The sequence below is a fragment of the Acipenser ruthenus genome, chromosome 14, assembly GCF_902713425.1.
Source record: "Acipenser ruthenus chromosome 14, fAciRut3.2 maternal haplotype, whole genome shotgun sequence".
NCBI classification, from domain to species: Eukaryota; Metazoa; Chordata; class Actinopteri; order Acipenseriformes; family Acipenseridae; genus Acipenser; species Acipenser ruthenus.
In genome coordinates, this window is record NC_081202.1 from 33,855,480 (window position 1) to 33,879,848 (window position 24,369).

Genomic DNA, 24,369 nt, shown 5'->3' on the forward strand with positions numbered 1-24,369 from the left:
GATACGTGCTTAAAAACGGTCATCCCACATTAAGAAATTAGGTCAGAGGTCATCCAAATGGGCACTGTGACCACCTTCAGGTGTGTTCTCACCATGTGGGTCTGTAGGAGTTCCACACCTCTCCTTTTTCATACACACCACACCTGCCCTGGCACCATTTTCTCAATCCTGGAAGCTAATGATGGCAGCTGCCCTCAATCCCCATCTCCTTGGTTGTCCTGTTGTAGGAGACCATGGTGGCCATCGCGGAGGTGGAGGAGCAGAAGCGCAGGGACGAGGAGCTGGATCGGCAGCTGGTGCTGGCAGTCCAGAGGAGAGAGCAGGAGAAGCTGCAGGAGGAGGAGAGGAGGCAGGAGATGGAGGAGAAAGTCAAGGCTGTTGAAGGTAGGGCTGTTTGGATTCAGTTTCATCTCCTAAATGGCTTCATCTTTTAAGATAGTAAATGCATTTAAACTTGTTCAATCTTAAACTTATTTTGAATCTTGGTAAACATGGTCAGATTAACATTGTTCTCAAAACCTGACATGAACATATTTTTCTATGTGAAAAACAAGCTGTGACTTTTTAATATGTATAACACACAGTAGATGCTGTCCTGTTCTAGCAGACACTTCTATATAAAGCATTATCTGTGTTTTTAATGGATAAAAATGTCCACTCTAATTCATGCTTCTACCTTAGGACCAGGTTGTCTAGCGCATCTTCCAAATACAGTGTCACCAAGAGCTGTAGACAAGCACAAAATGTGTTTTTTTTTTTTTTTTAATCAACTGACATAAAACATTTTCCAGAAGTGTTGTTGTTCAAGCCAGTCATGGACTGTATAAGGCCCTTGATGACGTCGTCTTATTTGTTTGTTTATTTTTTGGAAAAGTCTGTTAAGGTGCTTCCTCCTGAATTCAGTAGCGTCTTATCGGGTCATACTGATTTCAATAGAGCTATGTAACACAGGCTGAATCAGCCAAAGTGTCTTTTGCGAACTAAGACTCGGCGCCATCTAGTTAAAGTTGTTGTTTATTTGCTGGCAACACATTACAGTACATTAGACGATGCTGGTGCTTACTATTGCATAGACACTGACTCTGTGGCAAGCAACTAGAAGTGAAAAAGTCAAATCTCAGTAACATAGACTACAAAAAAAAAGCCTCAATGTAAAGGCAGTAAGAAGCATTCAGAATGACGGCAAACATTATAAAAAGGTAAGGGGACCCAAGATGTTTTATATGGGAGCTACATTTTAAGCTTATTTTTGCATTCATTCAAACAAGCCAGGAGAACCGTGCTACAGCTACATGGAGTATTGCCCAATGTGTGTTGCCACATCAAGTCAAACATTTCCCACATTGTGCATGATTAACAGACCGAGTGGAAATGATTTATTCCTAGTGAATAATGCATTAGTAAGCCCTGTGCTCGTGGGTATCTCTGTGAGTCTGGAGAAGCATGTTTTGCAGCAGTGCCTCAACCTGTTCATCACAGACCTCCTCCCTTTCCAGCTACACGTCGGATGTCATCTGTCAAGGGTTAATTAGCTGCTGATTAAATGTGTAGGTGAAAGACTCTTAACTAATGCATCATATATGAGCAATGAGGGACTCAATTGTTTATGTGTCACAGTTAAGGTATAGAATCCATAATCAAAAGCCTTTATTTCCTGCAGGTGTTTTTTAAAAAAAAAAAAGGATGATTCTTATAAATTCGACACTGGCAGTACAGTCAAACTCCCCACTATAACCAAACTGCTTGCATGATGTTTCTCGTGCCGAGCTGGGGTGCTTTGCAATGGGATCAAGTATCTGTGGGAGGGTGTCATGCATTCATATAGAAGATACTGAAGGGAAATTTAGTTTAATTATCATTATTATGTTAGTTCAGTTTGTATGCATTGCAAATTCAACTGTTTTTCATTCATTCATTCATTTAAACCATGGCTATGTACAGTAATTAATATTCTACCCTATTGTGGATTATGTGTAGAAATGGAGATTTAGTGGAGGTGGGCAGTGATCATGTTAGTGATAGGCTAGCTCTAATTTTGTGTTTTATTATGTTTCAGATCACACTTGTCTTACCAATTCTGGATAGGGTCAGGTAGCAAAGGTCTTTACGTTTTAATAGATTTACTGTGTAACCTGTGTAAACGGGAGTTTTCATTTAACAATGAAAAAGCAGACTTGATTTAGTATTCATAGTCATCATTTTACTTTTGTATTCAATTACAATGAACTAATTTTCACAAACAGTATTGAATTACGGTGGTTTACAAGGCATCAAGATTACTCAACTTTTTTAAAGGGTTGAAAGTTGTACAGCTTTAATAGGGTTGATTTTGTATAGCAAGATAAAATAATGTCACTGGGATGCTGACCTGCTTTATTCTGTCTTTGCATTACAGAGCGTGCGAGGAGAAGGAAGATGAGAGAGGAGAAGGCCTGGTTACTGTCCCAGGGGAAGGAGCTGCCCCCAGAGCTACTCAATCTGGATCCCCACTCGCCTGTCAGGAGAGCAAGGAGAACCCGAGACATGTAAGCACTTCTTCACAGTAGAAGAGCCTGGGGGTATCTACTGTGTGCCTCCTCGAATTAACTTTGATTGTTTTTAGATACAAATTAAGCAAAATGCTAAGAATACAAAAATGTTAAGTGCAATAGAAATCAATGTCTAACCTGAGGGATCGCATTGGCAAGGAGACAAATATCCATTCTTTGCTTTGCAGGTTGCTACAGTGACGACGTCACGTTTTCTCACAATGTTAAAGTGCTTTTAAATTAAAAGAACAAGCCTGAGTTTGCTTTGTTTCGAATACAAGCTGCTGTTTCTTCAATTGATGCACGTTTAGACTTTCACCGAGTAAAATCATTTAGTCCTTTTTGACTCGAATAAGAAATGAAAAAAATGTACATGTGAATGTACTATATCAGGGGTTGGCAACCCTGTCCTGGAGAGCCCCAATCCTGTAGGTTTTTTTGGTATCTGGTAGTGTTGACCAATTAAGAAATTACTTGGTTCAATTACGCAATCGAGAACTCAGGTGGAACGAAAACCAGAAGACCCTGCGCCTCTCCAGGACCAGAGTTGGCCACCCCTGAACTATATTGCAATCAGGGTTGGGGTCAATTCAGATTCCTTAATCAATTCCCTTTCCCTTTCAATCATTTCCAACACATCAAAATTGCAATTAGCAGTATTCTGTTAAAATGAGCTACTCACAGTGGCAACAGATTACTTAAATTGAAGTCATTCAATTAAATGGGCTTCATCTGAAAGCAGCTGAACAATCACAACAATTATATCTCTAAAATATAAATTCCAGCTCTGATTTGTAATGTCGCTGTTGCTGAGAGAGGCCACTACTTTGTGCTGGTACAGTACATGTGCATACTGTGGCCTGCTTTGTCATGGTCCTGATTGCCAGCTGTGCTGGAGGATAACCATGTTTCTGACAGACCTGACTCACTTGCTCTAACCAATATATTCTGTATGAAAAGCAGATATTACCAGCTGCTATTGTTTTTTGTTTCAGATTGGAGCTGGATGAGGATTACACAGCTCTGTACAAAGGTAAGAGCCGTCTGAACACCAGTCTGTTAGGACAGCGTCTGGGATATCATGTCATTCAGCTCAAAAACTATAACGCTTTGCTTGAAGGTGCGACCACCTTCTTCATCTTCATCTTCCTCATCTTCTTCTTCCTCTTCGTCATCTTCATTGTTTTTAGCGATTTTTAAATGGTGTGTTTTCAATATTTATTCCTATCAAATTAATATCTAATAATTAAACATTTGTCCTTTTGGTGCACATTCAAACATTTGTCCTTTTGGTGAGCACTGTGTTTCCGTGTTTCCACCAGTTTTAGATGCTCTGAAGGCACACAGAGACTCCTGGCCCTTTATGGAACCTGTGGATGAATCCTACGCCCCGAATTACAATGAGATCATTGAGGTGAGTGACAGAGTCCTGAGAAGAGAATGCATAGACTAGGAAGCAGAAGAAAACACTCAGCATGGGCTTAGGGAGATATTTTATCACAGTGAAGTACCACAAGGATAAGCAAACGGGTTGTTTCTGTCTTTTGGTAAAACCACACACATATATATGTGTATATATATATGTGTGTGTATATATATATGTGTGTGTATATGTATATATCATTTTTTTTTTATTATTACTGTAATGCTCATTTCTGAAACGCTTGCATTTCACATAATTAATTCTTACTTATTTGAACCACAGTAAATAAAAATAAACAAATTTATAAAGAATGATTGTACCATGCTGACCACCATATCATTCTTTACAAAATGTCTTGTGTAAAGAAAATATTCCATTCCGGTAATCCACGATAGTCAAGTTGAAACACGTTGAAGTTATTAGCCAAGGTGTTTGTCTACTTGACTTCACTTCTTCAGAAGTCCTGTGACTCCACAAAATATTTATTTCAATAAAATAAAAATTCCACCCAGATATATATTCATCTTCATGGTATTTTTATTTTCTTGAAATATGTATTTTTCCATTTAACAGGTAATAATTCTTGATTTAGTGTATTGTGACATACATTGAGTGGCCAAAATTACAGAAGTACAATTAGAAACTCATTTGCAATGTACTCCGATTTTCTATGTTAATATGAACTATTATATTGTGTGTCTTCTGGGCTTAATTACTTTAATTTTACTCCTTTGTTTTATAATTGTTTAAAGTTATGGGTGGCATTCTGTAATAATGTCTTTGGAGCAAACATGCTGCTGAAATAAATATTTTTAAAGGGTAAAATAGTTTTATATGTCATTTGTTTATTTATTTCCCTTTTATTATGATTTAAACCCATTGTTTAGTGATTCTGAGTTATTTTGGTCCAGTATTAAATTTTAATCAAAATGTAAAACCAAAAAGACATCTGAAGCTGCTTACCTTATTTTTAAATTGCACTGTTTTTTTATTTTTTATATCTAGACTCCAATGGACCTGTCCACCATTGAAAAGAAGCTCAACGAAGGCCTGTATATCTCTAAGGAGGTGTTTGTGACGGATGTGAAGATCATGTTTGAAAACTGCCAGGAATACAACGGAGAAGACAGTGGTAAAGAACTGTACACGTTTCTGTTTTCTATTTGAAATCTGACGGTTTGTGGCACTATCACTGTTCTGTTCTGATATAAGGAACAGTAAAAGGAAACCCATTCCAGTAACATTATTGGGGTCTTTATTAATGACTCTTGTAAAGCAGTGTGCTGTTGATTTGTCCGAGTTAAGGCTGCTACCCGCCAGACAAGATGCTACAAGCAGAACTGTGCAGCGATGCGTCAAAATGAATAGAACCTATACTTCTGAGAACAGGCGACGCGGGAGTGGCACTGGAGCGATGTGAAATAAATAGGATTGAGTCCTATTTTTTTGTGATTTGTCGTGCGACATCTAGGGAATTGACCAATCGGGGAACAGCTTCCATGCACGTGGTCCACCAGGATGAAGCACTATCTAAAATGACAGAGGAAACAATAATACTTGCTGTTGAAAAAAAATACCCAGAGCTTTATGACAAAGGGCATCACAATTATAAAGATACACATTTGAAAGACAATATATGGGAATCCACTTCGCAAGAAACAAAATAAGTCTGGTGTGTATGATTTATTGCCATATGTGTTGAAATACCGTCAGAGAAGACACTCATAATTTCCACATCATATTGTCGAATATGTACCTGTCTTGATCATAGTTTTTAACAGTTGTATAGATCTGGCAGTTTTCAAACCTGTCGCTTCTCGTGTGTGGTCATGTCGCTGCGAAAGTATCTTGTCGCCCAATTAAAAATTTGCATCGCGTCTGATGTGTGGCAGCCTTTAGCGTGAAAGCCTTTTACCAGCCTCTGTTTCCGATCCTTCAGCTTGGTCCACTTGCATCAGAAATCATCTGTTTTCAGTGCTCCACAACAGTCCAAAACCATTGGAACTAAGGCAAAGTGCTGCAGTAATCTGTACAAAACCTGTTGTGGAAAATAGAGGCTTTGCAATTAATAAAAAATGTGTTGTAGTAATGTATATAAATTGATCAAGATAAATATTAGGAATATAATGTTTCATCCCGTACCTATGAATACAGACGTTTTCTGAATGGAGTAAAATCATTTTAATTATACAAAACTACCAGGAGAACTAGTCTGAACCATACATTAACTTATTTACAGGCAGGACCAGTTTTCTATTTTGTTGAATGTTGTAACAGCTGGTTTAATTCCTCTTTTAATGGCCATCTAAGTATGGTCTTTAAACTTCCGTATTAATTAAAAAAAAAAAAAATGTATTGAACTATTTTTGCACTCCAGTAAATTCATGTCCTTTCAATAACCTATTATATACAGTAAGTTTTACGTATGCTATTGTGAAAATGTTCTGGTGCAAACATTGTAAACCATACCTTCTAGATCAGACTGAAATTCTGATCCTGTCCCCATAGGCATATTCACAAATGCATTTTTTTTGTATGTTTTTAGTAGGTCAAACAGCTTACCAGAAGGGTATGTTAAAGGTCAAAGGTTACCAGTTGCAGTTATACCTGTACAGTCTTAGTTAGGAACTGACAAAGGGACACATCAGTAAAGTGACTAGATATATTTGAAACCACCACTGGCTATTCAAAGGTAACTGATTTTATCATTGTTAATCCTGGGATCTCAATCCATTTGACCATGTTTGGGATGAGCGTGAACGACATATTTGTTATCTTGATCCTCTGCCTACCTCTGTGCACCAGTGTGGTTGTTTTATTCTGTCTCACGTCTACAGTCCTAGAGATTGCTTTACTGGATGTTGGCATCAATGCAAGCCCAGTTCCACATTGAGAATGCCCAAAATATATATTAGTGTCTGTTCATGGTTGTGACTAACGGCAGCGCCTCCATTTCCTTCAGAGTACACGAAGATGGCGGAGGCCCTGGAGGGCTGCTTCAACAAGGCCCTGCTGAAGCACTTTCCCTCGGAGGAGGCGGACACGGACGATGAGTTCAGGGTGCGCTCGGAGGAGCGGGACAGGAAGGAGCGCCGGAGGAGCCGTCTGCAGCGCCAGGGGGGCCTAGAGACCCTCCCCAAGGTGACGGACCAGGCCCTCCGCAGAAAGAAACCCCCCGGCAAACCCCAGGACCATCGCCTCACTCCTCCCCCTCCGCTTGCTCCCGCCTGGATGAACGGGCCGGTGAACAACCAGGGCTTCCCCCACACCCTGCCCTACCCCGGGGGCACGTCCACAGTGCAGGCAGCCTCGCCCATTTACCGGCCGCCACACACAGTAAGTGCCATGCATTTAGTGTAAAGGAAACTGCGTCGCTCGCTGCTTTTAGCAGATTTATCTGCCCTTACTATTATTGTGTCTGTGTGTGTTTTGTTAGTTATGATTTTTTATTTTTAACATGCCTTCGATTTCACAATGCCCCCTTATACTGGTGTGGCTCAACCAGACAAAAAATGTTCTAGTTAAGCTGCTGTTTTGGATGTAGACATTTGTTTCCCAGTAACACAGATGAAGATGTTCAGCCTCCATGTTCTGTATGCTTTGTTTGACTGATTTTATAGTGGTTGCTTTGTTTCTCTCAACCACTTTTTTGACGTGACCGTGTTTTGAATTGCAGTTTGATCTGCTTGGTCTTAAGTTATCTACCAGTTAAGAAATTAAAAGCTTGTAATATTGCGATTTTATTGTATTGATTTAATTCTCTCCCTTTCCCTCCCAGATGCAGAGACCCACGGCCCCAGGAATGTTCAGACCTCGTCTCGGTCTGGATCTGCGCTTCCCATTCCACCCTCAGAGGCTGCCGGAGCCCGGGCACCAGCGACTACCTCAGCACTTTCCCATACAGGTAAACCAGAGGAACAGCACCGTACAGGGAGGCATAACTACGACTTCTCAAATACTGCTAACACTCCAGAGGGTCTGTACAAATAACATTTTAGATATGTAAATACATTCCCTGTATGGCATTCGAAATTTACAGTATATGCCAGCTGACTGTTATTCCCATCCATTGCAGTGTTACCACCACAGAAATAAACTTTTTGGACATGGAAGGCAGCAAACCTTGATTTCACTTGGTGATGGGGGGTGGATATATCTCAAATGATATCAAGAGCAAGCCCTGCTGGTAGCGAGGTTTAACAAATTGTCATGTCTGAGGGTTTATTGGGGCCGCTGGCATTTTAGACCAACAGTTAAACAATCAAAACAGTTTTCTTTTTTTTTCTTTTTTTTTTTTTACCTGTGTTTGCAAGTATGCTGTTGGGGTAATCGCTATATTAATAAAGGGGTACTAATGCACATTGAAAAAAATGGTGCATAATGAAGTAATCATGTAACCGTCTTATTCCTTTCAGCCCTCTCCAGGAATTAACGAGCCCCGTGCACCCAGGCTAACGGGACCCGAATTCAAGCAGCAGCAGCCGCCTTATGTTGGCCCAACCCATGGGCCCTCGCTGGGCCCCCGTCCTACTGCACTGCAGTCAGGGGGCCTGTGCACCCCTCCTCCGGAGGCCAGCATGTACCCCTCCCAGCAGTACCAGCATGGCTACATCCCGCTCCAGCCTGAAGGCATGCTCAGACACCCTGGAGGAGTTGCTCCTTCCAATGCTGTCCCGCCTGGCCCCGTGTATGCCCGTTTCCAACACCCAAATGGCGCCCAGCCGCCCATGTGGTCAGGAATGAACGGCGTGCCCCAAGAGAGACCGACAGCCCCTGCGGGAGGAGGGGAGCCCAATCCCAGCGGTGTACCCCAAATTCAAATCCCGCCTCAACAACACTCCTTCAACCCCATGATGGACCCCAGTGTGATCCGGCCGCCGAAGCAGTGGCCAGACCAGCAGCCCGGCTACCTACCTCACAGCAGCCAGCCTGGGGATTACTACAGACTTGCGGCTGGGGTCAGCCCTCAGGGACCCAACCCTTCGAGGATGCTGCCTCAGCCAGCTTCCTACCTGAGACCCTCCGCTCCTCCTCCTGCTCCTCAGGAGCACAGGGTGCACTTGGGCTCCATGCTGGACAGCCCCGAAATGATTGCCCTGCAGCAGCTGTCTGCTTCCTCCCAGCCCCTAGGGGGTCCCCCTCTACTACCAATCCCACAGCACCCAGGGACCTTCCAGCAGCCGCATCGGGGTCACCCAGCCCAGCCGCAGGCTCCCCCGCCCGAAATACAGCAGCTGAAACCAGCTAGAGAGATCCTGGTTGAGGCACCTGTCTCCGAAGATGCGTTCATAAAAGGTATTATAAGTCCTGTATGAGAAATCAACCAATCCCGTGAAGGGTTAGTCATCGATTTAGCATTCAGTACATAGAACATACAACACTATTCTTAAGTTTAATATTAGTTCCTGCATGATTTTATAATAAATCTAATCTACTCAAATTATAATAAGTTAATATGTTGTGTGTAGCTCCTAAAGTAGGGTTGCTAGATATCTGCAATGTGTTTCTAGTTTTTATTTATTTATCCTTTTTATTGTACTTTAGGAATACCACCAAGTGAGCCCAAATTTGCTGACCCCATCCAGAACCCCAGAGCTGGTCCTGTTCCTATGGAAATGGACAGGAAGGCTCCCATGTGTCCTGAAGAACCCCCCCAAACGCTGAACCCCTCTGCTCCTGAGGGGGGCAGTGAACCCCAGAATAGCCTTCGAGAGCCAGTACAGAACCAAGCAAGACTGCGAGATGGCGTCGCCCAGGAGGGAAGAGAGACTGAAGAGAGAAAGAGCGAGGGAGCAGCAGACCAGCCAAGCATGAACAAGAACAAAGCAGATCATACCAGTGACTCCACTGCTAAAACAGAGAAACTGGAACCTGCCTCTGGAAGCCAGAAGCATGCAGCGGCCAACTGTGCCCCTAAACGTCCTGGGAACGCAGGGATCATGTATCCTAACGGAGATGTCAAAGATCAAGGCTTGAATGTTCCAGGAGAAAGTCAAGTGATGGGCAACAGAGGACCAGGGCCTCAGAACTCTGCAGCTTTGCCCTACGGACATATCCAGGAGAATGTGTCCCAAGGCCAGTATAACCTCAGCAGTCCCAGGCATGGCATGTATGGCATGCCAATGGGTCAGCCAGTGCAGGTTCCCAATCGACAGCCATTCCCTGGTCAGAGTGTCTCTCAGAATCTACCTCCTCAGCGTGGTCCGGCAGCCTATCCCCAGTTCCACCACCAGGGGGCTGCCTACCCTTACCACATGGCTTCTCAGAACCAAGGCTCCCCCAACATGTTCCACCAGTACCACCAGCCCCATTACTACCCACACCCCCAGGGCAGCAGCGGGGGCGGCTTCCCAGCTGAAGACTGGCGGGGACCTCCCTACCACCCTCGCCACCCCATGCCTCAAACAGCTTACATGCCTGCCCCCAACACAAATGGGAACGGGCGACTACGAGAGAACAGCATCTCTCCACATGGCTCTGAGAGTTCAACAGGCAGCCTTGTCTCCCCGAACCTGATACCAGAAGGAACAAGAAGCAGCTCTGTGGAGAACAGGGATCTAGCAAGTCCCATGAAACCAAGTGATTTGGGAGACCAGCAGGACAGGCCAGAGAGCCCCAAAGAGATCCTGGATCTGGACAGCCATAATGCAGCTGCTAGGAGACGTAGCGGCCAACCCCCTGCCCCTGGGTTCATGTACGACCCTCGCACAATGCATCCTGGGATGGTTGGCAGTGGTGGTGGTCCTCCACGCATGATGGCACATCCGTCGTCTTACGCCCCCCGTCCATTTACCCACAGTCCATACACGGCACAGAGGCCACACCACCCTATGATGCACGCCATGCACCACCCTGGCCATGTGGCCTTTCCCCAGGGGCAGCCCAGAATGCCTATGTACGGGCACTCGGATGAAAGAATGGGCCACTTCCAAGGCATGATGATTCAGCAAAGAGCAATGGGGCCAATGCAAGAGCAATACCTACACTCTGGGTAAGAGAGAGAGAGAGAATGCAACCTTGGCCATTTTATAGAAGTTGGTATATTTACACAGTTCTGTCAGTCTAGCTTTTTTTCTATCCTTGTACAAATAGAAACTCAGTTATGATGTATCTTTGTGTATGAAGGACTGTGCTTGTGTGGTATAAATATGACCCTTTTTGTGCTTCAGCAGACAATCGACTACAAGTTCATCAGTCATCCTTTCTGAAAAAAGGAGCTCAACCAGTAAGCAAGGGGTCTGAGCAGAGCAGACCTTTGAATCGTTACTGAGCAGGTGAGGAGGGCCACTGAACAATTTGTTGTTTCTAGTGACAGGCACACATCCGGTCTGCAGTGTAAATAGGGCTATATAAATAGGGGTCTTTTTCTATTTGAGGGTCGCATGAAATACTGCAGTAAATCACACACCTTCTAGCTTAACATATTTATTTTGAGAAGGCTGGAGTTCTTCACAAAAAACATCATGAAACATGTTAGTTGAGACCTAAATCGATAACAAACAAATAGCTAGGTAGAGGTGTAATACAAGAGAGTTGAAAAATATCTGTCAAATCAAATGTACTCACTTATTCCTTCTATGTAACTATTTGTTTAAATACAATTCATGTAGTATTACAAATACAGTACTTTTACATTTTCTTCCATTTTTAGACCCATCTTACTGGCAACAACTTTCCAATAAGATAATGACCCTTACGTTTACCACAGTAAATTTGCATGGAAATTTTGCTGTTTTCCCATAATTTACCAAAGTATTTACCACAGTTTAATATGCTGCACCATACCTCTCTGTTCTTTTACAATGCATACCTATGCTTTATCATGTTTTCACCATGCTTTATTACACTATGCATTTACTGTGAGGAAGAGGCAGCTTCAACAGCAATAGACTTTATTACTACTTCTCTTTGCTGGTTCGCTAACCAAGGTATGGTGTTAGGTATGATTGACTATTATTATTATTATTATTTATTTCTTAGCAGACACCCTTATCCAGGGCGACTTGCAATTGTTACAAGATATCACATTATGTTTTACACATTATTTTTAAATAAATAAATAAATATATATATAGACATGCCTAACCCTTGTCTTCTATCCCACAGAGACAAGGTGATGAAGAGGATATGGGGTTGAGTGCCTCGCTCTCCTACCGTCCAGCCTTGGCAGCTGTGTGGTCGGGTTAAAGCATTGTGTGACGTCTCACGTTCGTGTCTCTCATCTTATACCAGAAGTTGTTTTTATTGTCAAAAGTATTAGTGTTAGGCTTTTTGAAACAGGGGTGGACTATTGGGAGGAAAAAACTAAAGATTTGAAGTGCCTAAAATGGCAAATCTGATGACGAATGATACTAGTTCATTGTGCCAACTTACCATTTGCATTTCCAGAATCCTCTTTTAATGTGTCGAGTTCAGTGACAGACATGTCGTGAAGAATACATTTAATTAAGAAACCCGATATTTCATACCTCTACCAAGTCGCTCGTATGCAAGTGTCTACCTGCAATTCTTACTGATTTTTCACGTCTTTCTATGGCCCTAAGTTAACACTGAGAAATGAAATAAAACAATGCATTAAAACAAGGTCCAGAAATAAGAAGCAAGTCAGCTAGCCCATCCAACCCAAACCGGATCTCCCTCCCCCTGTTCACAAAGCTGCTGTCTGATCTGGTTCTGTTAGGTGTGAATTTCCTTTCCTGGCTGGGGAAAATAAGAAGATTGTTACTACAACACTTTTGCAAACGTTAATCTCAGGTGTATTTAAAAAAGGTACTTTTTTTTTTAAACTGTAGAAATGTTCATGTGGTTCAGAAACCAGTTAACAGAATTACAGTTGCCTTTTTTTTCTTTTGAATGTACTTTGTAAATAGCTAGATTGTGTAGCAATACTTCATGAAATAAGCACTGTAATAAAATGTAAAAAAATACATTTCAGTTCATTTTGTTTGGATCATCCAGTATACCTGTCCGTAAAGAATTCTGAACCCTGTTTAAAAGTGGTTAACTAACCAGATATCAATTCCAGATCAGTGCATTCATGGAATGCATGATTATTAATGAAAATGTATGAAAATGCCATCTTGAGCTCTCAGATCTTTTGACAAAGCTGCGCCTTTTTACTGGCAGGTGAAACATTGCATCCTGCTTTTCATCCCCTAAGGAGCTAGTGTCTTAATGACATTTTTTTTTCTTTTGTGTTTTCTACTCTTTCCTTAATCGTTAATCGTTCTGAGGGATTCTTACTGCAATTACATGCTTTTTGATAGCTCTGTGTTAAAGTGCTTTAGCTATGAGTTCTGGAGCTGATCTGCAGTTCCAGTTGCCTGCCGTAGCCATACGGAATGTAGACCTGATCAACCAGAAATAACCTAAAGGAATGGCTCTTCCATGTGATCTAGCCTATGTTATATGTGTATATGTGGCAGGCAACTAGGAAGTGACGAGCAGCTCCCTAATCCTGACAAAGTGAACCTAACAGAGTGCATGACCACTCAGAGTGATTGCAGACATCAAGGGGATGTTATACCAAAATAGAAATTTGAAGCTACTTACCTACTATAATTTCCCTATTCATTTTGCCCTTAATTTGTGTAGCCCAATGAATGTAAACAAAGCTCTCTCTCTCTCTCTCTCTCTCTCTCTCTCTCTCTCTCTCTCTCTCTCTCTCTCTCTCTCTCTCTCTCTCTCTGAGTGCTTGTTAATGGATTTTTCCAGCAGAAAGTCACGTCTCACTTATAGAAACAATAATGTGCTCCTAAATCTACACAGTGCAGCTGTATTTCCTACAGATAAGGTGACACGTTTATTAGCTATAGGTGCCACACATAGTCTTATTATCCAGATGTAAACATTTACTTCTTTATAAATGTAATATGCTAAATGTAGGAGAAGGGGCTTGTTTGTTCTTTCTTTACTGGATAGATAAATAGACAGGATTTTAAATAACTGGGATAGCTTCGGAACTAGTGTTTTGCTTTGGTACAGCATGGGGGTTCAACGCTAGTAGCTGCTTACGTCTCCTATAGCATAGTTGCTCCTTTCACCTTTTCATCAGCAGCATATGGAGGTCTGTGTTCAAAGGAGGCTGCCTGTACAGTTCAGTCAGTTGCAGATGGACACCAGCACCAAGTTTGGGAAGTTTTAATAATAGGATAATTAAAGTGATTAGAGTATTCAGTGGTTTATAATAACAGTTTCAATGACAGTGGATCAGACACAACACCAACCCCCCCCCCCCCCAAGCAGTTAGCAGGATTGCTCAGGGTGTAAAGCACAGGTTTTATTACGGGTATTTTTTTATTTTTTTTTTAAATAGTTATTTACAAACAATAATGTTTACAAGAAACACATCTTCCCTTCGGTGGTGAAAATTAACCCCCAATCCTGCACCTTTTAAAAACAAACAAGTATTGTACAGTGCTTCCTCACTATTTTATAGTTTGATGATTTATGAATGCGGTTAATTCACTGATAGCTAATTGTCCTGTACTATATATTTTACTGTAAGAGCTCTTCACTCATTAACTGTTATAAGTCTTTTCTCTTGTGTGAGGTGGATAGCAGATTGAAGATGGAGCACTGTGTACCGGTAAATTTAAACTTTTGTTGTAAATTGTACCTTTTTAATAGGAATTTCGACTCTCCCTTTGTCCAGCAGCTCCCTCTACAGTGAAAGTAGTGAAACTGCAGCCTAACATCCAGACCTCTAGGCTGCTTACAGCTTCTATGGGTTTCTTGTTCTGACTGATGATCCCATTGAAGTTAATTGATGCTTTTGTTTTGTATGTATTAAAATGCTTGGAGGACTACGATCTGGTGCAGCAACGAGCATTTTGGGTTTCTTCTGTTTTTGTGTCTTATTTATATGTGTTGTATTGTGTAAACTACTGTACTGTTTGTCAAGGTCTTTCCAGTATGTGTGTGTAATGTATATAATCACACACAGTAGTGTGTGTAAGAATATACACTTTTAGAAATGAATTGTTTGCTATTGTACTAGAGACCTACACAGGCTACTATATCGTTGTTCAGCAGTTTTTAGTATCTATGGGTGTACAGTTTTTGTTTTGGCTGCTAAGTGATTGCTGTTATCACAGCCTCCATTAGGCTTTTGTATTGTCCGTTTTTTTTTTTTGTTTGTTTTTTTAAACTGTCATCTTAACTTGTTATGACTGCAATTCTGATTACAGTGATTCATATAGTTGTTTTTTTTCTGTGTAATGTGTTTTGACAATGAGTTGTTCCTATCCAGTTGCCTGCAGACCTCTTTTGTAGGTTACCTAAGTGAAGTGTCTTTGTAATAGTAAGCTCTAGCCCCCGCAAAAGGAAACTTGATCCAACGTGGACGATCACCAGGTGGCGCTGGCTCTTACTTCTATAGACACGCTTTGGCTGCTGTAGCCTGGGTTTCATATCTCTATGGCAGGAAATTAGAAATGAAGAGCAGCTCATGAACTCCAGTGAAAGCACCTTAACACAGACATGTCAAAAAAATCTGAAACGCGGTGTTTGAGAAATGAAAATAAGAACCACTCGGAATGATCGCAAACATCACAAGTATTGGGACAGTAGTAGTAAAAAAATAATAATAATAAAAAAAAAAACACTAAGAAAACGACATTTGAAATGACTTGCTAATGTCGCTTGCTCATTTTTTTTCAAATCAGTTTTGTAAAGCCTGCACCTATTGATGGCAGCATTTAAACTCTACCTCAGAATTATGACTCTCAATAATTCAAAATGTCAATACATAAATCTGTGACACTGCTGCTGAAAAGTATAGTAAGGGAGGGGTTGTAGAAAAAAAAACCTTGCCTTTACCATTTTAGTCATTTTGTGACAAAGGGAGAAAGAGATTTTTTTTATTTTGTTTGTTTTGGACTGGGGGGGGGGGGGGGGGGTGGCACAATATAGTATTTATTATTGTACTGTTTTCTGGTTGTAATAGGCCAAGGTCCCCTGAATGAGTGGGATTGGTGCCCTATTTAAATGTATTGACTGGTAGAATTGAGCAAGTCTCGCTCCCAAAACAGTAGGTCCAATAAATATGAGTGAACAAATTGCATATTTTGGCACAATGAACCAGACTTGTAGAGACAGGAGTGAGCTGGGCTTTGCTGGAAACAGAGCAGAATTGTTACTCCAGTTTAAAATTTGTAGCAAAAAACCTTTCTGTATGTTTTGCTGCAACAGCTCCCTTTGTATAACAGATCTTGTTGTGATGCTTGTAATTAAGTCTCTCTTTTTATTTTTATTCTGTCAGTGCTGGTAAGTGTAACTAAATGATCTGTATAGAATCTTGGTGGTTTAAGGTTTCTGAGTCCTCCTAGTCTTAACCAAATTTAAGACCTTACAATAACAGTTTCCACTTTTAGTCTGCACCAGCAAGGGGAATTTATCAAACTTGACAGAAAAGTTGGAAATGTAATCAAATTGTACGCCATCAATAGCCATCCGTTACTATAGGTTGCTGTGATAGGTAATGTATGCCATGACGTCTTCCTTCTAAATTGAACAGCCCTTGGGCTTTTTTTTAAAAAGCCTGTCTAGGATGACAGGCAGGACTGCCACCGTTTGAGAAATTATGCCCCCTGGTGTCACCTGTTTCCCCGCTACTCCTTTTTTGAATAGTGACGTTTTTTTATCTGCTGCCTTTGTCTGCACTAGTGGGGAAAAAAAGTATTACACTCTGGTAAATAGACTGGAATAAATGTGAAACCTATTTATTGGTGTGTTTTATATCTTGTATATTAGATTTTTTTTTAATATAATAAATGTGCCCTCTGATTATTGAAATAACAGCTGACACTTACCTCAGTAGTATGGTACAAGAATTATTAGGTTTTTTTTGTTTTGTTTTTTTTCTTCATGTGAAGTTTACATAAGTTGATACCTGACTGACATAGATTATTTTCGAAATGAACTGAACTATTTTCAATACTGTACATTCTTAGAATAAATGTTTTTTGAAAATGTTTCAATGTCTCTTGTTTTTTTTTTTTTAATACATTAAGTTTACTTCTGTGGAATCTTTGCATTCCCCACCTAAGTTGTATTATTTTTAAATACCATTATATAGAGGAAAAATAACTTACCTTCCAGTTTTAGTAAAGATAAACCAAGCTGGAAACGTTAAGACTTCTCGCGCAGCGGTTCAAATTTTACAGCTGCATCAGTAGCACACGCACAGAGACAAGAGGAGCCAGCGGTTTCGAGAAACTTTGAAAAGGTATTGTAGATATCACAGCCTGGATAAATAAATCAGAAAACTTTTCCTACATTTTCAACTGTGATGGCAGTCCAGTGTGTAATTCATCTCCATTCTCTATATGGCCTATTCAGATCATGTTTAATGAACTACCTTCCAGTGAAAGAGGGAAACATTTGATTTTAACAGGTCTGTGGTTTGGCAAGGGGCACCCAAAAATGGATACATTTCTTGGGCAATTTGTAGAAGAGGCCAAAATGCTTACAGAAGTAGTTGTAATATAGAGGAAAACTGACAAAACCATTATAACGAGTAAAATTGTAGGGATATGTTGCTGCCTAGGTTCCGTAGCAAGACCTGCCATGCAAAATGCTATACAGTACAATGGATACTTTGGTTGCAGCTGTTGCTACCACCCTGGTATGTTAGTTTCAGGGCAGGTCAAATACCCTGTTTCAGAAGCAGAGTATGCAGATAGGACAGACAGGGGAATGCTGAATGACATGAAAACTGCATTAAGAGAAAGGATTGTATACAATGGAGATCCTTCTCCTTTAATTAATCTGCCCTACTTTGGAATAGTCTGGGGCTTTACTCCAGACTACATGCACTGTGTGCTCTTGGGTGTTACACGGCAACTTACAGAGCTGTGGCTTCAGTGTGCAAATTAATGTTATATACGCTCACTATCACGTCTAGCACTCATAGATTCAAGACTACTTAGCATTAAACCACCACAGAATATGATACAAGTACCAAGATCAGTAAAGGAAAGTACTGGAAAACATCTGAATGGTGAAATTGGTTGCTATTTTATAGTTTACTCTGTCTGAAAGGAATACTGCCAAAGAGGTATCTGAAGCACTTTGTACTTCTTGTTGAAGCCATTTATCTTGTTACAATCTCAGATTTTACCTCGAGATGTGAATCATGCTGATATTCTCCTGCTGCAAGCATTATATGGTGAAGTTAACATGACATCAAATGTCCATCTTCTGCTTCATTTGGCAAAAAGTGTGAAACTCTGGGGTCCACTGTGGGCACATTCGGCATTTGTTTTTGAATCTGGTAATGGTCAATTATTACAATTAGTGAAAGGTACAAAAAGGTGTAGCTAAACAAATTGTCAACAAATTTCTTCTTTACAAAGCAATTCCATTATTTAAAGAGACCCATGCTATTAAAATAAGCATTGCTGAGTTCTGCACAAAAATGACAGATTATCCAAAACTTCAGGCCTCTGTTAATAGCAATGGAATAACAGTACTGGGCCCAGGCTATGTGCAAGGTAGTTTAAGTCAGGAAGAGCAGACACTATTCTGAGAAACTGGCAAAGGATACCGTCGACTTGTTTACAGCAGAATGTTTTTTGGGAAGGGGGGGGGGGGGGGTGTCCGACGCTCCCTGTCATTTCTTTTTTTTAGGTTTCTAAACTGAAGATTTCATTAGTTACCATTACATTTCGAGATAAAAAAAAGAAGGTAGAGCCTTGGTTTGGTATTTTTATTTATATGTTTTTATTTTTTCCATGTTTGATATTTTTCACCCACTCAAACGAAGAGAAAGGGTACATTTAAAATTGTAATATGTGTTCTATGAAATAATGCTATATTGTGATTTGTACAAAAAAAAGAAAAACAATTCAGAAACCTGTTCACTGATGAATCAGTCCACTGTAAAATAAAACCTACTGTTTGTTTTTCATATTTTATAACTGTGATCAGCTTTTATAAAATAATGGATTAGATTGTGTACTTTCTTATTTTTCTATTATTTAACATTACTAACAGGCAGTTGTATTGTTTTAACATTTACCCCTACCATGCTAGGTAACAGTGCAGCACACTCCCTCCAGTGCTACCAAATACAAAATATGTTGAATTAGTGTCTCATTTAATAAGATGTATTGGTGTCTCATTTAATGTCAACCCTTATCCAGCTATGTGTGGCATCCCCTCAGAAAAAAATGAATGGGGATTCCTAGGAAGAGGTAAAACAGCACAGCAGACACCCTGAAGAACGTATTGCCGAAGGTAATTTCACATTTTATATAGTGCGTGCCCATATATCTTAGAAAAATAAAGAATGTTTTGAGTGCGTCCTACACACCTGCATCTAATAATAAAAACATGCCAGCCGCGGCCCTAGTAGTACTCCGTTGTCTGGCTTTTCTATATTAAAACGCCTTTCACTGGGATAATGCCAAGTGTATCATATTGTATGTACTTATATCTCTTAGGAAAAAATAGTTGAGATTCGCAAACTACACAAAAAGGACATCGCATTTGCGGATCTTTAGTGTATGTGTGTGCACAGGACATTCTCAAAATGTTATTGCAATCCATAAGCCAATTGATATGAGAAAATTGCATGGGATACATTTTTCATTGTTTTATTTTCTCTTTATTAAAAAAGTAAACAAACAAGTAATCTAACCGAAAGCCTTGATTCACTGCTAGTTCATTTTTCAATCTGGACAAAACTGCCCGCAACCAAGTAGAGCAGGAAGTGTAAACTATAATAGAAAATATGTCACCTGCTGACATATTGCAGTAAAGAAGTGCACACTGCTCCAACCGAATTGAACTATTTAAAACAAACACAAACTTAAACTGCATGACAGCTGTGATAGTCATCATGCATAGGTTTGTGTGGCTCCAGAGCCGGAGCACTGACACACCTTGTAAATGACCAGCAGCAAGCTGTTAAACTTAAGCAGAACTTTAGTGAGATGGTTAAAAAGTACAAAAGGATTTTATTGTAGAAGACATGAAAACAAGTTTCCTGATTAACCATGTTATTTATAATGAATAACTGCACTAGCAGTATATAATAATACTATTATTATTATTTATTTATTTAGCAGACACCTTTATCCAAGGCAACTTCCAGAAGCTAAGCTGTTGCAGGATCACTTATAATTGGACCTGGGTTTCACACCTCATGCTAAAGTCAATCAAGGAAGTGAAGTGACTTGCTCAAGGTCACAGTGAGTCAGTGGCTGAGCTGGGATTTAGCGCCAGGAACCTCCTGGTTACAAACCTTTTTTTAACCACTGGACCACACCTGCCTCCACAGAATACAACTATGAACAGAAAAAAACACTGTTGTAAAAACATTTTCAACTTAAGTGGTCTGTCGTTACACTCACCAGGAGTTGCTCAACGAACTGTTGTTAAATTCACCGGTGAAGATTCACCGGGGATGAGAGTCGGTGAACTGCAGCAAAACCAAAATGGCCGCTCCCACTGTGGAAGTTTGTCTTGTACGGAGATACTATTATCAGTGTAATTGTAGATTCAGAGACGCCACATCTTTCGAAAATGGGTATGGAGTTGTGTATTTTTAATAAATATATAATAGCGCTAATAATAATATTGATAAATAATATCACATTTGCCCATTTATCCGGAGTAGCCGAATGAGCTGGTGACGTACACGAATTCGATACTAGAGGGATAACAGATTCATTATCTATTTATTTATTTATTTATTTATTTATTTATTTATTTATTTCCTAGGATTCAAAAAACTAGCCATAAATCAATCGTTAATCCGTGGCTACAAGGAGATTTATCTATATTTGGTAGATCTTTATTATCTAAAGCTGAAGGCACCTCTAGATTAGTATACCCTGCACTCCCACTTTATGTCTAAAAATATATTATAAAAGATAGTAATAAAGTTTATTTGTAAGAACAAACCCCATAAAATAAAAACAAAATCTGTCTTCATATCTAATCCCGAATTTGGTGGCTTAAAATATTACAGGCTTTGATCATCTCAACAATACATTTTAAATTAAATGGCTAAAACAATGCTTGCTCCAGGACTATTCGATCTGGTTTTTAATTACAAATTTAATTTTCCATAAATTGGGGGGTTTAAAATTTCTGTTGGCGTGCAATTATTCCCCAGATAAAGTTCCATGTAAACTGTCAAAATTTCACTGGCAAGGCTTAACAGCTTGGAAACTGTCATATTCATAATGTTATCCCTAATAGAGAGTTGTTAATAACCAAAATGTTTTGAGAAGAGGAAAGTCTTTGTTTTTTTAATCACGGATTTACTTGATGATACGGAAATGTTTTATCTTGGTCCCTCCCTCTCAAATACTGTATTAATAACAAAGTTAGAGAAGTTAGTTTTAATATTTTACATAAGCTTTACCCTATTAATTAAACATTTAGTAAATATAACCCTGATGTATCAGCCTTCTGTAGCTTCTGTAATGGTGAAACAGAATCCATTGTACTATTTTTTTTTTTTGTGTTCCTTTATCAGGACATTTTGATTAGATATTTGCCTTTTTATCCATACTCATTTGGATGTAACTATTGATCTACAATCTGCGGCGCTCATTTTCTCTTTTAAACATAAAAATAAAGAAATCCTATTCATTGTAAATTTGATAATACTTTTGGCTAAATTCTACATTCATAAATCAAAATTTTTAAAGAAACAAGTATTTTTTTTTTTTACATTTTCAGGCTGAATTAAACAATTTTTAGATCTCCTAAATCTTGCAAAAATAGCAAAGCTACAAAAACGGTGTCAATTTAAAAAATATAATTTAATTTAACCCCTTGTATCTAATTTTTTTTAACTTTAATTCAAGACCTTTTTATGTAATTGTGTATGTGTGTGTGTATGTGTGTATATATATATATATATTGTAGCGTTTCACGCAGTAGACAGAACAGAAGGAGACAACACTGCTTCCAGAGTTAAAGCTTTATTTAGGATCTCTTTCAACACCATGCAGAGTCCACTGCTCTATCCACTTGCACTGGACCGACCACAATGAGCGTGCAACGCCCCCTTTTATAACTTAACCCCGCCCCTTTATGCTAATCGGGTGCCAGAGCGAACAGCTATCCCATTGGTCCCCAGCCGTACACCAGGACCAATAGGCACACACAACCAACAGCCAATGACAGGGACCAGGGCGCACCATGTGTGCAGGATAGCTCGCACAGCCACAGGGACAGAGCGAACCCGCAACTACAGGTAATACAGACGGGGTGGGGGGAGGGACACAATACAGCAGGATTAACAGCACAGACAGTAGAAACAAGAGGGAATACAGTACGCAAACAGTACACAGATCGCTACAATATATATATATACACTACCGGTCAAAAGTTTTAGAACACCTCCATTTTTCCAGTTTTTATTGAAATTTACGCAGTTTAATGTCTCAATGTAATTAAAGCATCGAACAAATAAACAATTGGAGATAAAAAAGAAATCATGGAATCGTTTTGTTTAACAAAATGTAATCTAAATTTTTGACTCATCAAAGTAGCCACCTTTTGCAGATATAACAGCCAAACACACTCGTGGCATTCTTTCTACAATGGAAATCAAATATTGTTCGGAAAGTTCTTCCCAACACTGTTGCAGAAGTTCCTACAAATGTGTTGCACTTGTAGGTTGCTTTGCTTTCACCCTTCTGTCCAGTTCATCCCAAACCAGCTTGATGGGGTTTAAGTCTGGAGACTGTGCTGGCCATTCCATGATTTGAAGCCTACCGTCTTGTTCTTTTCTTCTAAGGTAGTTCTGACATAGCCTGGAGGTATGTTTTGGGTCATTATCTTGCTGTAGGATGAACCCCTGACCAACTAGGCGTATACCAGAGGGTATTGCATGGCGCTGCAAAATGCTGTGGTAGCAGTTTTGGTTTTTGGTGCCACTCACTCTGTGCAAGTCACCGACTCTGGATCCAGGAAAAGAGCCCCAGACCATCACGCTTCCTCCTCCATGTTTGACAGTTGGTGTCACACACTGAGGAACCATCCTTTCACCTACTCGATGGCGTACAAAACCCTGAGTGATGAACCGAAGATTTCAAATTTTGATTCATCGGTCCATAAGACCTTTTTCCAGTCTTCAGTAGTCCACTGGCGGTGCTTCATGGCCCAGGCAAGCCTCTTTTTCTTATTTTGCCATCTTAGCAATGGCTGTCTTACTGCCACTCGACCTGTCAAACCTGCAGCTCGAAGTCTTCTCTTCACAGTTGAAACTGAGACTTGCTTACTTCGACTAGTGTTAAGCTGTGCTTGAAGCTGTTGTCCTGTGAGCCGCCTATCACGCAAGCTGTTGACTCTCAGAAACTTGTCTTCTGATTCTGTTGTGGCTTTGGGTCTCCCAGACCTCTTCCTGTCTGAGTTTCCTCCAGTTTCCAAGTGCCTTTTGATGGTGTAGGAAACTGTACTCACTGACACCTTGGCTTTCTTTGCAATTTCTCTAAAGGAAAGACCTACTCTTTTAAGGGTTATAATGGTCTGTCTGTCTGTCTTCCTTTGTTAATTGCCTTTTTCTCGCCATTATGAGAGCAATATACTACTTCCTGCAGTACAATACTGTCCAAATAATGCTTAAGAGGGTGTAGTAACACAGTCTGTTCCAACACTGCTTTTATACAGACAGAGGGTTTGTAAGTAATCAACAAAAGTTGGGACACCTGTAGGAATTGTTAGCATCAACTTTCAAGGCTTAATTTACTTCCATTGCTGCAGAACAGCTGTAAGTTGTTAACCCATTACTTGTTCCCTGAAAAAGGCCTTTTTGTATAACTCTGAAATGTACATTATTTTTCAGTTTTTGGTAACCTAAACTTTTTTTTTAACCTCTGGCAGTTTACCGCTTACCTTTGTACCATTTCAGGTTATTCACTGGACTTGAACTGCTTAAATTTCAATAAAAACTGGAAAAATGGGGGTGTTCTAAAACTTTTGACCGGTAGTGTGTGTGTGTGTATAATATATATATATATATATATATATATATATATATATATATATATATATATATATATATATATATATATATATATATATAATATACACACACACAGTGCCTTGCAAAAGTATTCAGACCCCTGACCAATTCTCTCATATTACTGAATTACAAATGATACATTGAAATTTCGTTCTGTTTGATATTTTATTTTAAAACACTGAAACTCAAAATCAATTATTGTAAGGTGACATTGGTTTTATGTTGGGAAATATTTTTAAGAAAAATAAAAAACCGAAGCAATGGTTCTCAATGAAGGCGGTTACGCGCAGCGGCAGAGGGACGCGCAAGAGATCAAATATTTTCAACTTTTGCCGCGCCGCGTCGTGACGTAACCTACCAACAGCCAATCAGGGGAAAGTAGGAGGTTCCTTTGCGAGGAAGAAATAAAAAAATAAAATGGAGGAAAA

The 24,369-nt window shown here is 39.9% G+C and overlaps 1 protein-coding gene across 3 annotated transcripts in view; it reads left to right on the forward strand.

Annotated features, from left to right (window-relative positions):
• LOC117419544 (chromatin remodeling regulator CECR2-like) overlaps positions 1 to 16,923 on the forward strand; it is a 70,748-nt gene extending 53,825 nt beyond the window's left edge. For 2 of the 3 annotated variants that reach the window (XM_058986419.1, XM_058986421.1), the window contains exons 9-19: positions 228 to 384; positions 2,396 to 2,525; positions 3,524 to 3,561; positions 3,851 to 3,942; positions 4,957 to 5,083; positions 6,914 to 7,287; positions 7,730 to 7,855; positions 8,367 to 9,246; positions 9,496 to 10,942; positions 11,121 to 11,225; positions 12,058 to 16,923. In XM_058986419.1, coding sequence (XP_058842402.1) covers positions 228 to 384; positions 2,396 to 2,525; positions 3,524 to 3,561; positions 3,851 to 3,942; positions 4,957 to 5,083; positions 6,914 to 7,287; positions 7,730 to 7,855; positions 8,367 to 9,246; positions 9,496 to 10,942; positions 11,121 to 11,193 — 3,444 coding nt within the window. In that variant the 3' untranslated portion in view covers positions 11,194 to 11,225; positions 12,058 to 16,923. The remainder of the gene's footprint in view (positions 1 to 227; positions 385 to 2,395; positions 2,526 to 3,523; positions 3,562 to 3,850; positions 3,943 to 4,956; positions 5,084 to 6,913; positions 7,288 to 7,729; positions 7,856 to 8,366; positions 9,247 to 9,495; positions 10,943 to 11,120; positions 11,226 to 12,057) is intronic. The other variant, XM_058986420.1, reaches the window with a different exon arrangement.
• The last annotated feature ends 7,446 nt before the right edge of the window (positions 16,924 to 24,369 follow it).